Consider the following 15,707-nt stretch of genomic DNA (forward strand, 5'->3'; position numbering starts at 1 on the left):
CTTCGGCCCTCCAAGCCTGCGCCATCCATATCTCTATCTAAAACTGTCGCCTATTTTCTAAGGATCTGTATCCCTCTGCTCCCTGCCCATTCATGTATCTTAAATGACGCTATCGTGCCCGCCTCTACCACCTCCGCCGGTAATGCGTTCCAGGCATCCACCACCCTCTGCGTAAAGAACTTTCCACACATATCTCCCTTAAACTTTTCCCCTCTCACCTTGAAATCGTGACCCCTAGTAATTGAGTCCCCCACTCTGGGAAAAAGCTTCTTGCTATCCACCCTGTCTATACCTCTCATGATTTTATTGACCGCAATGAGGTCCCCCCTCAATCTCCGTCTTTCTAATGAAAATAATCCTAATCGACTCAACCTCTCTTCATAACTAGCGCCCTCCATACCAGGCAACATCTTGGTGAACCTCCTCTGCACCCTCTCCAAAGCATCCACATTCTTTTGGTAATGTGGCGACCAGAACTGTACGCAGTATTCCAAATGTGGCCAAACTGTAACATGACCTGCCAACTCTTGTACTCAATACTCCTTCCGATGAAGGAAAGCATGCCGTATGCCTTCTTGACCACTTTATCAACCTGCATAGCCACCTTCAGGGTACAATGGACCTGAAGTACAATGTACAGATCTCTCTGTACATCAATTTTCCCTAGGGCTTTTTTATTTACCGTATAGTTCACTCTTGAATTGGATCTTCCAAAATGCATCACCTCGCATTTGCCCGGATTGAACTACATCTGCCATTTCTCCGCCCAACTCTCCAATCTATCTATATTCTGTTATATTATCTGACAGTCCCCTTCACTATCTGCTACTCCACCAATCTTAGTGTCATCTGCAAACTTGCTAATCAGACCACTTATACCTTCCTCTAGATCATTTATGTATCACAAATAACAGTGGTCCCAGCACGGATCCCTGTGGAACACCACTGGTCACAGTTCTCCATTTTGAGAAACTCCCTTCCACTACTATTCTCTGTCTCCTGTTGCCCAGCCAGTTCTTTATCCATCTAACTAGTACACCCTGGACTCCATGAGACTTCACTTTCTCCATCAGCCTAAGAACCGTATCAAATTCCTTACTGAAGTCCATGTATATGACATCTACAGCCCTTCCCTCATCAATTAACTTTGTCACGTCACTGATAATACATCAAATTAGCCATTGGTTATAGGCAATTAACCAACAATAAGTGATAAGATAACAGAGACAGTCCTTGACCGATTAAAAGGTTTTATGAATAAAAAGAGGGGCATTTTGGAAGAGAGGTACCTTCTCACTCCCCTGCAGGAGTGTAGGTCAAAGCTCTGTTCTTCAAGCTTACCTCGTCAAAGACCATCATGGTTTTGTAAGTATGTTTCTGTTAAACTTCTTAGAAATGTATTAGAAATTGATAGGAGATACGTTAGGATTTTCCATGTTTTAGATATTTCATTCTCTTAAGAGAAGTTAGTGTGTTAGCAGATAACAAAGGACTGTTAACGGGTTTTTATATTAAGATAATTAAAGATTGTTAATCAATTTATATTTTTAACTCTGCAATTCTGTATGTATCAATTGAGAGTATTTTACAATAAAAATACTTTTATTAAAAATTATACTGTGTAGACTTACTCTCAAAGTTTAAAATCCTAGACACTCATTTAGGAAGTCATAAATGACTAGGACCCACAACGACAGAGACTTAGTTATGAGTGACGCATCTGAACTTTTCCCATAAAAAGTAACTGAGATCCTGTTTAACTGTCTGAGACCTGGAAAAGCATTCTCCCTTCGCGAGATCTATTTTGAGTCTTAGCAGAGAAATGAATTTCCCTCTTTTGGTGGGTTAACCTAGAGCGAAGGTTAATAATAAAGTATTATCAGGTCCGGAATAACCTAAATCTGTCACAGTCTATAATTCCATTTCCTCTCTACTAACGTTTTCAATAGTGGGGTTACATTAGCTACCCTCCAATTTACAGGAACTGTTCCAGAGTCTGTAGAACCATGGAAGATGGCCCCCAACCAATGATATCCATTACTTCTCGGGCCACTTCCTTAAGTACTCTGGGATGTAGATTATCAGACCCTGAGGATTTATAGGCCAACAATCCCATCAATTTCCCCAACACCTTTCCGTACTAATACTGATTTCCTTCAGTTCCTCCTTCTCATTAAACCCTGTGTTTGCCAACATTTCTGGTTCTGGTTTCAGTTTGAACCATATTAAAGGTACATTTTATTAAGGGCAATTTTGGGTAGTTGAAAATGCAACAATGTCCCAGCATCAATGCTAATGGAAAATCGTTGCTTAAGCAGAAGAAACAATGCGCTGCGTGACAATGGAGAGAGTAATAATAAAGCTACTTTGGATCTCATCATCTTTCATAAGAAGTCAGTTGATGTATTATGTGACAAGTTACAAATCTGCCCTATTTCAGTTTGTTAGAATATCTGTACTCCTTCATATAATGACTTAATCTCCTTTCTGAAAAACTTTAACCAACCATATCATATCCAACTTTCTTGAAGGCCTTAATTTTAACTCTTGGAATAATTTTATTTAAACTATGCCAGAGGAATAGATTGGATGTTAGGTGATTTTTCTTTTCCCAGTGAGTAATGAGCCACTGGACTAAACCTTTGGCTGGCACGGTAGATGCTGACTCTAGAACATAGAACAGTACAGCACAGAACAGGCCCTTCGGCCCTCAATGTTGTGCCGAGCCATGATCACCCTACTCAAACCCACGTATCCACCCTATACCCGTAACCCAACAACCCCCCCCCCTTAATCTTACTTTTATTAGCACACTACGGGCAATTTAGCATGGCCAATCCACCTAACCCGCACATCTTTGGACTGTGGGAGGAAACCGGAGCACCCGGAGGAAACCCACGCACACAGGGGGAGGACGTGCAGACTCCACACAGACAGTGACCCAGCCGGGAATCGAACATGGGACCCTGGAGCTGTGAAGCATTTATGCTAACCACCATGCTACCCTGCTGCCCACAATGTTGCCTCAGTCCTGATAGAATTATTCTGGCCTCCAACTCCACTTAACATGAAGAGCCTATTTAGTTTGACTCTCTATGTACAACATCACAGGAGATCAACTAGTTTTAAAATAAATATACTCTTGAAATACTCTTGAAATACAAAACCTTGACACTTGAAAAATATAGTTGAACCAGTTCTCCACTAGGGCAGAGATTCATCATATAGAATGCATGTAAGTATCTTTATGTGCAAAACACTTGGTCCATTTGATCTTCTGGGCTGGTTTTGATTGCCCAAGGAGATTGGAAAGAACATTTCCAGAGTATTGTTTTCCATTACTGTCCCTGTTTCTGTTTTATTGCTCATCGAGGAGATTGCATACCTTGGGGGGGGAGAGAGAGAGGTGATGTAAAGACGTGTCTAATCATGATGCTCCTGTCATCATAGTGCAGGGTTGTAATTGAGTGAAAACTGACATTCTTTGTTTTTTCTTCACTTAACAAACTTGATTCCTTATTTTTAGCCTGACTCAACTTGTCAGCAAGATTTCTACTTTTACCTGATGAGGGTAATGAATGCATGGTGCAATTCGGTATCAGTTGTTGTTCACACAATTCTGTACATTAGCCCCAATACTTCATTTGTAAGATCCTATTTCGGTTTGTTGGAAGTAAAGTTTGCTTATAAAAGAGGAATATTTGAGTACAATGTATTTGTAAGTCACGCATATGATGACACATTATAATTAATAAAGTTAAATGCGTCACAATCAAAGTATCATTAGTCATCATTTTTGGCAGTACTTTCTCATTGCAACATCTCATTAAAGTGCTGAGAGTCATTAGGGGCACTATATTTCTAAATATATATTCATACATAATGCAATGCTCACATCTTCCGTTGTTGGTCGATCCAGAACTTGCAGCTTTTTGTTACAAAGTCACAGCCCATACCTTCACCCCACTCCAGTCTCTCTGCCATGCTATAATTGGCTTTGTACCAACTGAGGGTGGTGGCGGGAGGGGGATCATGGTAGAAAAGAGAAAAGAATTACTACAATTTAAACTTTTAAAGAATATTTCCAAATATTTGTACCACACAAAAACTAGACCATTTTGATATGGTTGAGATTGAAACTCAGTTACCTTCTTACAAATTTTCTGTTTTAAATATAGGCCACTTTATTCTTGTTCAAGTACCTACTTAAGTGTTTGTCAAGCGCCCTGATCATTGATTACTCTTTTATAAATAACATCAGAGACAGATTTTAAGGTTATAGCATCATCACATCAACTTGTTACAAAGCTTGGCTTAGTGATAATGGATGCCCATTTGACCTAGTCATAAGTATCATTTGCAGACTGAGAAGTCTTAGAAAATAGGATAGTTATTTTTTATTTTCTTATTTGCTTCAGGTATCGGTCACCTTGTATGACAATAGCTTTTTAAAAAATTTGTTCATGGGATGTCGGCATTTCTGCCAAGCCAGCATTTAGTGCCAAACCCTAATTGCCCTTTCAGAATGTGGGTGAGCTGCCTACTTGAACCGCTGCAGTCTATGCGCTATAGGTACACCCACAGTGTGTTAGAGAGGGAGTTCACAGATTTTGACCCAGCGACAGTGAAAGAATGATGATATATTTCCAAGTCAGGATGGTGTGTTACCTTTTGGGAGCAAACTGCAAGACGCTTCTTGACAAACTAAAATCCAATGACAAACTGAAACTACAGATAGACCTGGCTCCTCCTCTTCATTACATCATCTGTACCCAAAACATCAGACATTCTTCTGTCTCCTCCCACAAGATGTCCCATGACCTGGTTAGCCAGGACCAAATACAATGGTCTGGACTCTCCGGTCGCCTATGCCGAAATCGCGTTCGGCGACCGGTCGGAGAATCCAAGTTCCCAACCAAATCGGGGGTGGCGCCGCTTTCGCGATGCTCTACCCCCTCCAAAGAGGTGTACTCTCGGAGCACACTGTCCTAAGTATCGACGGCTTCAGGACATTACCTGAGGCCCCCCGACCCAACCGGCCAAGTTCCCGACGGGGTGGGGCATATGTGGAGTCACCCGTCGGGAACTCGGCGTGGTGGCTGTTGACAGTCCACACCGCCACTGTTGTGCGAGGGCAGCTCCACGTGCGTGGACGGGGGGACGGGGGACGGGACATTATTCGTGGTTGGGTGCAGGGCACTGTGGTGGGGTGGTCCGGGGAGTGCGCGCCAGCTGAAGGGGGCACACTATTTTGGGGGCAGGGTCTGCGAGCGGCCTCCATCATGCAGCAAGGCGGGCCGCTGCAGTGCGCATGCGCGGCCACAGACCTGGCAATTCTCTGAGGTGTATCGGCAGCTAGAGCCGGGTGCTCTACGCTGCCGTCCTGCTAGCCCCCAGCAAAATGGGGAATCCGTGGCCGTTTTGCACCATTGTTTCTGGCGTAAATCGCCACCGTTCCCTTGCCGGCGTGGGGACATAGCCCCAGAATCGGAGAAACCAGCCCAATATCTCTTTTAAATTAGCTACACCCCAGGGACCTCCAAATGAAAACAATATTCCATCAGCCACCTAACTGTAAATAAATAAATGCTTCTCAAAACTATCAACAGAACATTCTTCCTGTAAAACCAAGGATTACCTTCATGGTCCCTTAATCACAGCTTTAGCAGGCATACTGATGTATACATCTTAAACTCAGTTTTTTAAAATAACATTACTGCATGTAATATAAACTATAACAATTTCCTTAATTCATCATAATGATAAAGGTTGTAGGTTTGGAAGGTGTTGTTGAAGGGGTCTTGATAAGATGTGGCAGTTCATCTTGTAGATGGTACACACTGCTGCAACTGTGCATTGGTCGTGGAGGGAATAAGTGTCTGTGGATGGAATGCCAACCAAGTGACCTGCTTTGTTCTGGATGGTGTTGAGCTTCTTGAGTGTTGTTGGAGCTCCATTCATCCAGGCAAGTGGAGAGTATTTCATCACAATCATATACTTGTGCCTAGTAAATGGTTGACAGACTTTGGCGAAACAGGAGCTGCAGGATTCTTAGCCTCTGACCTGCTATTGTAGCCATAGCATTTATATGGCTAGTCCAGTTTCTGGTCATTGGTAACTCCCCAGGATGTTGACAGTAGCAGGATTCATCGATAGTAATGCAACTGAATGTCATGGGGCGGTGGTTTGATTCTGTATTGTCAGAGATGGTCATTGTCTTGTACTTGTTTGGCACAAATGTTACTTGTAAGCTCAAGCCTGTACAGGTCTTGCTGCATTTGGACGTGGACTGCTTCAGGATCCGAGGAGTCGCAAATGACGCTGAACATTGTGCAATCATCTATGAACATCCCCACTTCTGACCATATGACAGAAGGAAGGTCATTGATGAAGCAGCTGAAGATGGTTGGGCCAAAAGCACTACCCTGAGGAACTCCTGCAGTGATGTCCTGGAACTGAAAAGATTGACCTCTAATAACCACAACCGTATTCCTTTATGCTACGTATGACTCCCGCCAGTGAAGAGTTTTCCCCGATTCTCACTGGATCTAGTTTTGCTAGGGCTTCTTGCTGCCACACTCAGTCAAATGCTGCCTTGATGTCAAGGGCAATCACTATCACCTCTGCAGTTTAGCTCTATTGTCCATGTATGAACCAAGGCTGTATTGAGGTCAGCAGCTGAGTGATCTGGTGGAAAGCAAACTGAGCATCAATTAGCAGGTTATTAGTGAGCATGCACTGCTTGATAGCACTGTTGATGACCCCTTCCATCACGGTACTGATGATTAAGAGTAGATTGATGGGGTGATAATTGGCCGGGTTTGATTTGTCCTGTTTTTTGTGTGCAGGGCATACCTTGGCAATTTTCCACATTGCCAGGTAGATGCCAGTGTTGGAGCTGGACTGGAACAGCTTGGCAAGGGGCGCAGAAAGTTCTGGAGCATATAAGTCTTCACTACTGTTGTCAAGGCCCATAGTCATTTCAGTATCCAGTGCCTTCAGCTGTTTCTTGATATCAAGTGGTGTGAAACGAACTGGCTGAAGGCTGGCATCTGTGATGCTGGGGATGTCAGGAGGAGACCGAGATGGATCATCCACTCAGCACTTCTGACTAAAGACTGTTACAATTGCTTCATTCAGCCTTGTCTTTTGTACTGATGTGTTGGGCTCCTCATCATTAAAGCTGAGGATATTTGTGAAGTATCCTCCTCCAGTGATTTGTTTAACTGTCCACTACCATTCACGACTGAATGTGATAGGACTGCAGATCTAAGCATTTGAATGCTTAATTCTGTCTATCGCTTGCTACTTATGCTGCTTGGTGCACAAGTAGTCCTGTGCTGTAGCTTCATAGGTTGTTCAATTTTAGGCATGCTTGGTATTGTTCCTGGCATGCCCTCCTGCACTCTTAATTGTCCAGGGTTGATCCCCTGGCTTGGTGGTAAGGCAGCAGGGATGATATGATGGGCCATGAGATTACAATTTATGGTTGAGTACAGTTCTGTTGCTGCTGATGGTTACATAGTGCCTCATGGTTGCCCAATCTTGAGTTGCTAGATCTGTTTGAAATATATCCCATTTAGCACAATGGAAGTGCCACACAACACGATGATCAATGTGAAAACAGGACTTGATCTCCACAAGCACTGTGTCGTGGTCACTCTACCGATATTGTAATGGACAGATGCATCTGTGGCATGCAGGTTGGTGACGATGAGATCAATTATGATTTTCCCTCCAGTTGGTTCCTTCACCACTTGCAGCAGACCCGGTCTACTGTTATGTCCTTTAAGATTTGGGCAGCTCAGCCTGCACTGATGCTACCGAGCCACACTTGGTGATGAACATTTAATTCACCCATCCAAAGTACATTCTGTGCCTCCTTCAAATGCCTTCTCCAAGTGGCATTCAACATGGAGAAGCACTGATTCATCAATCAAATAAGCCACCTTTTCTACACCGGCGTCAGAACTTAATCTCAGAATTGGAGAATCCAGCCCCATGAGTTTGAATCTTTTTGGTTGTATAGGGGGACAAGGCAGGGGTGTCCTATGTCTCCCGCTCTGTTCCTTTAGCGATTGAGCCATTGCCCTGAGGGCCTCAAATAATTAGAGCAGGATAGTTAGAAGTGGTGTGGAACACAACGTGACCTTGTATGCAGATGATCTTCTGCTATATGTGGGGACACCAGGCCAGTTATGGGAGAACTAATGTGTACGCTGAAGCAGTTTGGCTCCTTTTCTAGATAAAGTTAAATTTAGAGAAGAGTTAGTATTTCTTGGTCAGCACTTCAGGGATGGGGGGAATTTTTGCGCCTGGCCGGGACTAGCTAGCTTTCGGTATCTGGGGTTGAGGTGGCTCAGGACTGGGCATGGCTGCGTAAATTGAATTATACCAGCCCAGTGACTAGGGAAATGACCTGCAAACGTGGGACAGCCTCCCATTGTCCTTGGTGGGCTGGGGTCAATCAGTCAAGATTAACATTTTGCCAAGATTCCTGCCAAGTCATTTTTCCAGGGGGTTGGGTGGCTCATATCAGGTTTCATATGGGCAGAAATTCTCTGAGGATTTGAAGTGAGGCCAAATCTGGTATTTTATTACTGGTGTTATGGGCCAGGGATTAGAGAACCCCAAAGTGTATCATGGAGTTCACCTGACCCACAACTTTTAATAGATTGTGGTAGGAGTACACGGCCCACTCTACAGGAGAAATGGAAAAGTATTTTTTAAAGCAAAACAATGTTTATTCTATGAACTCAAGTTAACCTTTTTAAAACATAGTGTACATCTTAGCAACTATTAATTCAAATACAACCTCCAAAGACGACAAGACTAAGTAATCATTTGAGCTTTCCTTTTAACATCCTTAAAAACATAACCTTTAACAGAAGCACATCAGGTTAAAGTGACTACTGAGAGCAATTATTAGTTTTAAATCACCAAAGGATCGATTTACAGTTTTTAGATTAGAGAGAGAGAGACTAATACCCCTTCTGGCTGTGACTGCAGCTATCCACCTCTGAAAAACGAAACTAAAAACATACCCTGCAGCAAACAGCCTAAAACGAAAGTAAAAAGCTGACAGACAGCCCAGCTCCACCCACACTCTGACATCACTGACAAACACCCATTTCTTAAAGGTACATTTCTTAAATACGCATTTCTTACAGGTACTCTCACATGACACTGGGCTGCCAACACAGAGAGGATGTTGGGGTGGTGTGAAGACCCGGGGTCTACCTGGGAGCAGAGCAGATGGAGTCTGGGGCGTGTAGAGGATCCAGTTTGGAGGCACGGGTGCCATTTGCTCTGGCAAAGTACTCATCAAATCCGGTTGTTGTCTCGACTTTAAATCTATGGAGGCAACTCTGTCAACATTTCAGTATCAAGGCTGGCCCCCATTTGTGGTAACCACTAGTGGAGGGGGGGGGGGGGGGGGGGGGGGGGGGGGGGTGGAGGAAGGGGAAGGAGCCAGTGAGTGATGGTTTGCCAGCCTGGAAAAATTGAAAGAGAAATTCGGGCTCTTGGGCTCGGACTCGTTTGGGTATCTCACTGTACAAAACTTTGTTAAGCGTATGTTTCCAACATTCCCAGTGGTGCCGTCATCATCCTTGCTGGAGAGGATACTTTCCTGTTCAGGTTCGGAAGAGGGCAGTAGGGCTGGCACAAATAGACGGATTTTGGGGGACGATCTGGTCTCGATGGAAGGGTGAAAGCCAAATGGGAGGAGGAGCTGGAGCCTATATTAGAGGAGGAGGTGCGGAGTGAGGACTTTCGCAGGGTAAACACCATGCCATCGTGTGCGAGGCTGAGCCTGATCCAGTTCAAGGTAGTGTTTAGGGCGCATCTTACTAAAGTCAGAAAGAGCAGTTTTTTTGCTGGGGTTTAGGATAGGTGCAAGCACTGTTTGAGGGAGCCCGTTAATCACATGCACATGTACTGGTCCTGTCTCAAGCTTGTGGGTTTTTGAGTCTCTTTTTTCAGCATCATGTAGGCGATCCTGAACATTAAGCTGGAGCCTGTCCTTTAGCGGCTATATTTGGGCGTTTCGGGCTTGCCGGAGCTGCGGGAACAGATGTCCTTGCCTTCGCCTCATTGGTTCCTCAGAGGCAAGTCCTGTTGAGAAGGAGGCTGTCGACCTCACCTAGCACCTCGCTGTGACAATGGAGTTTTTGCACCTCGAGAAGGTCAAATACACTATGACGGGTTCAATCAAAGGTTTCTACTAGAGATGGCAACCATTTTTATTGTACTTCAAGGAATTGGTCACTGTGCTGCTGGAGTGGGCAAGAGGAGGGGGGAGTTAATGGGCGGGGGGGGATCTGTTTTGAGAGAATGGTTGCATAGATTAGATTGTTCTTTTTTAGTTTACTGTTGTTTGTATATTTTGTATAAAATGACAAAAGCTTAATTTAAAAAAATTAATTTAAGTGTAGGGTGGCATGGTGGCGCAGTGTTTAGTACTGGGACTACAGCGCTGAAGACCCAGGTTCGAATTGTGCCCTTGGGTCACTATCCGTGTGGAGTTTGCACATTCTTCCCGTGTCTGCATGGGTTTCAGCCCACAACCAAAAGATGTGCAGGTTAGGTGGATTGGCCACGTAAAATTTTTTATTTATTTTTTCTTTGAAAATTTAGAGTACCCAATTTATTTTTTCCAATTAAGGGACAATCTAACGTGGCCAATCCACCTACCCTGCACATCTTTGGGTTGTGGGGGTGAAATCCACGCAAACAAGGGGAGAATGTGCAAACTCCACACGGACAGTGACCCAGAGCCGGGATCGAACCTGGGACCTCAGCGCCGTGAGGCAGCAATGCTAACCACTGCGCTGCCCTTGGCCACGCTAAATTGCCTCTTAATTGGAAAAACAAAATACTTGGGTACTCTAAATTTATATTTTAAAAAAGTAGCGAGGCACGTGGCACAGCGGCTAGCACTGCAGCCTACGGTCCTGAGGATCCGGGTTCGAATCCCAGCCCTGGGTCACTGTCCGTGTGGAGTTTGCACATTCTCCCCCTACCCCACACCCCAAAAGATGTGTAGGTCAGGTGGATTGACCACACTAAATTGCCCCTTAATTGGAAAAAAAATTAATTGGGAAATTTAAATTTAAAACAAAATTAATTTAATTTTAGATACTTACAAAGAAGTGGGTGACCTTACCCATGCTCTCATAATGTAATTGTGGCAAAATGAGCTGCTTTAGGAGTGAATGCTACAGACATCCTAGCCTGTGGTAACACTTTTGTTCCTGGCCTCAGTATACCACTCAATCATTAACATAAGTCAGATGTACTGATTGTATACCTCACTCCCTAAATCTGAGAGCAAAAGCTGCAGTAATACAATGCCTTCGGTACAGATGCAACTAAAAGTAATCTATTATAAATAAGCTGTTCAACAGTACATCTCTAAACTTAAATCCACATTAGATTTGAATCTGCAACTCCTTCAATTCCAGAATTTGTTAAACTACATTTTGTCTTCCACTTATTTGCTTCCTCATACGAACTACAAACATTTGACACAACCTCATCTGTCAGCTTTTCAAAAGCAAATCAGAGACACAAGGGGTACTTTCAGCATCTTGCATAAAGCAAGTTTGAAAAATAGTTTTGTAGTTTTCTTTTTTTTATATAAATTTAGAGTACTCAATTATTTTTTTTCCCAATTAAGGGGCAATTTATCATAGCCAATCCACCTAACCTGCGCATCTTTGGGTTTGTGAGGGTGAAATCCACGCAGACACGGGGAGAATGTGCAAACTCCACATGGACAGTGACCCAGGGCCAGGATTTGAACCCGGGTCCTCAGTGCCGTAGTCCCAGTGCTAACTACTGAGCCACCGTTCGGCCCCGTTTTGTAGTTTTCTAACATTTTCCTTTTAATTTAAAATATTCTGATTGACCATGAATGCCCAAGAGTTGAAGTATTTCCCAACACCTGAGGTTTCTGCTTGAACCATCTGCAAAAAGGTCATAAATGCTCCAAATGAATAGTTCCTTTTTCCAGTGTTCACAGTTTTGTCATTCATCGATACTATTTGAAATATTTTGATTTAAGTTTGAATGAAAAAGTAAAGTTTATCCCAAGTTACTGTGCAGTATGAAAGTCTGTTTACACATCATCCACCTTACCCAGTATCTTCTAACGCTGCCAAGGTTAACCTAGAGAATACTCTGTTCTGTGTGTGAGATCCTGTCATTGCTTCATTCTGTATAGAAAAAAAAGAACAAAATATAATATAGAACTTAAAAGGCTAATCAAACCATCCTGATGCTCTGACTATTTAGATTTTTTTTCAGAATCTCCTGTGGCTATAGAAATAGCTATCAGGAGCCCATGTTTTCCCAGTTTTCTTTTTTGGTGAAGGCAAATTGTCTCTTTCTGAATAAGGTCTCCTTAATTCATACATTATTGCTAATTCACAAACAGAGGTGGGTTCTATCAATGATTGTCTGAACTCAGTCCCGAGTAAAATAATCTATTCTCCTAGAGAGATTGAGGAGACTGGGCCTATATTCTCCAGAGTTTAGAAGAATGAGAGGTGATCTCATTAAAGCATCCAACATTCTTACAGGGCTCAACAACAGATGCAGAAAGAATGTTTCCCCTGGCTGGGAGTTCTAGCACCAGCGGGAGAATTAGGGGGAGACCATTGAGGACTGAGATGAGGAGAAACTTTTTCACTCAAAGGGTGGTGCATCTTTGAAATGCTTTACCTCATATGGTGGCGAAGGCTCAATTACTGAGTATGTTCAAGACAGAGATCAATAACTTTCTAGATATTAAAGATATCAAGGGGGCAGTGTATCAAAATAGCATTGAGGTGGATGTCAGCAATTATCTAGCTGAATGGTGGGGCAGGTTTGAGGGGCTGAATGGCCTACTTCTGCTCTTTCCAATGTCCCTATTCTTCAATATTCTTTCTTTTTTTTGTACATAATTTTTATTGGAATTTTTGAAAAATAAATATCAACAGAACAATAACAATAATAAACACCCCCTGGCACCCATAACAACGCATATAACAAACCCCCCCCCCCACCCCAATAAACAACAAAATAAATTAAAAATAAGCAAATGAACTTAAACACTATCCCCCTGAACCCCGCCCCCCCCCCCCCCCCCCCCCCCCCCCCCCCCCCCGGGTTGCTGCTGCTGCTGATCTAGTTCCTTATCGTTGAGCCAGAAAGTCGAGGAAAGGCTGCCACCTCCTAAAGAACCCTTGTACCGACCCTCTCAGGGCGAACTTGACCCTCTCCAGCTTAATGAATCCCGCCATGTCATTAATTCAGGTCTCCACGCTCGGAGGTCTTGCATCTTTCCACTGCAGCAAGATCCTCCGCCGGGCTACTAGGGACGCAAAGGCCAAAACATCGGCCTCTTTCGCCTCCTGCACTCCTGGCTCCACCCCAACCATCGCGTGTCCCCAGCCTGGCTTGACCCTGGATCCTACCACACTTGACACCGTCCTCGCCACCCCCTTCCAGAACTTCTCCAATGCCGGGCATGCCCAGAACATATGGGCATGGTTCGCTGGACTCCCCGAACACCTGACACACCTGTCTTCACCCCCAAAGAACCTACTCATCCTAGACCCGGACCTGTGGGTCCGGTGCAGCAGCTTAAACTGGATGAGGCCAAGCCTCGCACATGAAGAGGAGGAGTTCACCCTCTCCAGGGCGTCCGCCCATGTCCCCTCCTCAATCTACTCCCCCAGCTCCACCTCCCACTTAGCCTTCAGCTCCTCCATCTCCTGTATCACCTGGTAGATGTCAGACACCTTCCCATCCCCAACCCACACCCCCGAAAGTACCCTATCCCTTAACCACCGCGGGGGCAGCGAAGGGAACCCCTCCGCCTAGCAAACGCCTTGACCTGAAGGTACCTGAACATATTCCCCGGGGGGAGCTCAAACTTCTCCTCCAATTCACCAAGGCTCGCAGACCTCCCGTCAATGAACAGGTCTCCCAACTTCCTAATGCCCGCCCTGTGCCACCACAGGAACCCGCCATCCATGTTCCCTGGGACAAACCGGTGGTTCCCCCGCAGCGGGGCCTCCACCGAGCCCCCCACTTCCCCCCTGTGTCGCCTCCACTGCCCCCAAATCTTGAGGGTAGCCGCCACCACCGGGCTCGTAGTGTACCTCGTTGGAGGGAGCGGCAGCGGCGCCGTTACCAGTGCCTTCAGGCTCGTGCCTCCACAGGACGCCATCTCCATCCGTTTCCATGCTGCCCCTTCCCCATCCATTACCCACTTACATACTATCGAGACGTTAGCTGCCCAATAGTACCCAGAGAGGTTGGGCAGCGCCAGCTGCCCAATAGTACCCAGAGAGGTTGGGCAGCGCCAGCCCCCCTCTATCCCTGCCCCACTCCAAAAAGACCCTCCTTACCCTCGGAGTCCCGTGCGCCCAAACAAATCCCGGAATGCTGCTGTTCACCCTCCTAAAAAAGGCCCTCAGAATGAAAATGGGGAGGCACTGAAACAAAAACAAAAACCTCGGGAGCACCGTCATTTTAACGGACTGTACTCTACCCGCCAACGACAACGGCAGCATGTCCCACCGTTTAAATTCCTCCTCCATCTGCTCCACCAACCTAGTAAAATTGAGCTTGTGCAGAGTCCCCCAGCTCCTAGCCACCTGGACCCCCAGGTACCTCAAACTCCTCACTGCCCTCTTTAGCGGGAGCCTACCAATCCCCTCCTCCTGATCTCCCGGGTGTACAACAAACAGCTCACTCTTGCCCAGGTTCAATTTATAGCCCGAGAAACTCCCAAACTCAGCAAGAATCTCCATCACCTCCGGCATTCCCCCCACCGGGTCTGCTACATACAGCAGCAAGTCGTCCGCATACAGCGACACTCGGTGCTCCTCCCCACCTCGCACCAAACCCCTCCACCTCCCCGACTCCCTGAGAGCCACGGCAAGAGGCTCAATTGCCAACGCAAAAAGCAAGGGGGACAGGGAGCACCACTGCCTCGTCCCACGGTGGAGCCTGAAGTACTCGGACCTCCTCCCATTTGTCGCTACACTCGCCATCGGGGCCTCGTACAGCAACCTCACCCATTTAATAAACCCCACCCCAAACCCGAACCTCTTCAACACCTCCCACAAGTACCCCCACTCAACCTTGTCAAAAGGCCTTCTCCGCATCCAACGCCACCACAATCTCCGCCTCTCCTTCTGCTGCCGGCATCATTATCACATTTAGCAGCCTTCGCACGTTAGTGTTCAGCTGCCTCCCCTTCACACAAACCCGTCTGATCTTCATGTACCACCCCCGGCACCCAGTCCTCTATTCTAGTGGCCAAGATCTTCGCAAGGAACTTGGCGTCCACATTCAGCAGTGAAATTGGCCTGTATGATCCGCACTGCAAGGGGTCCTTATCTCGCTTCAGGATCAGGGAAATCAGCGCCCGAGACATCGTCGGGGGCAAAACACCCCCCTCCCATGCCTCGTTAAAGGTCCTAACCAACAGGGGGCCCAGAAGGTCCGCGTATTTCTTATAAAATTCAACCGGGAACCCATCCGGTCCCGGCGCCTTCCCCGACTGCATGTGGCCAATCCCACTGACCAGCTCCTCCAACTCGATCGGCGCCCCCAGTCCCTCCACCTGCTCCTCCTGCACCCTTGGAAACCGTAGCCTGTCCAAAAAGCTCTCCATTCCCCCTCCCACCGCCGGCGGCTCCGACCAG

General features: G+C 45.8%; 1 protein-coding gene across 3 annotated transcripts in view; it reads right to left on the reverse strand.

Annotated features, from left to right (window-relative positions):
* Positions 1-15,707, reverse strand: part of lmln (leishmanolysin-like (metallopeptidase M8 family)) — a 145,674-nt gene that overhangs the window by 58,655 nt on the left and 71,312 nt on the right. For all 3 annotated transcript variants that reach the window (XM_038789793.1, XM_038789794.1, XM_038789795.1), the window contains 2 exons: positions 12,142-12,218; positions 3,896-4,006 (listed from right to left, as the gene is read on the reverse strand). In XM_038789793.1, coding sequence (XP_038645721.1) covers positions 3,896-4,006; positions 12,142-12,218 — 188 coding nt within the window. The remainder of the gene's footprint in view (positions 1-3,895; positions 4,007-12,141; positions 12,219-15,707) is intronic.

The sequence above is a fragment of the Scyliorhinus canicula genome, chromosome 2 (assembly GCF_902713615.1).
Source record: "Scyliorhinus canicula chromosome 2, sScyCan1.1, whole genome shotgun sequence".
Lineage (NCBI taxonomy): Eukaryota > Metazoa > Chordata > Chondrichthyes > Carcharhiniformes > Scyliorhinidae > Scyliorhinus > Scyliorhinus canicula.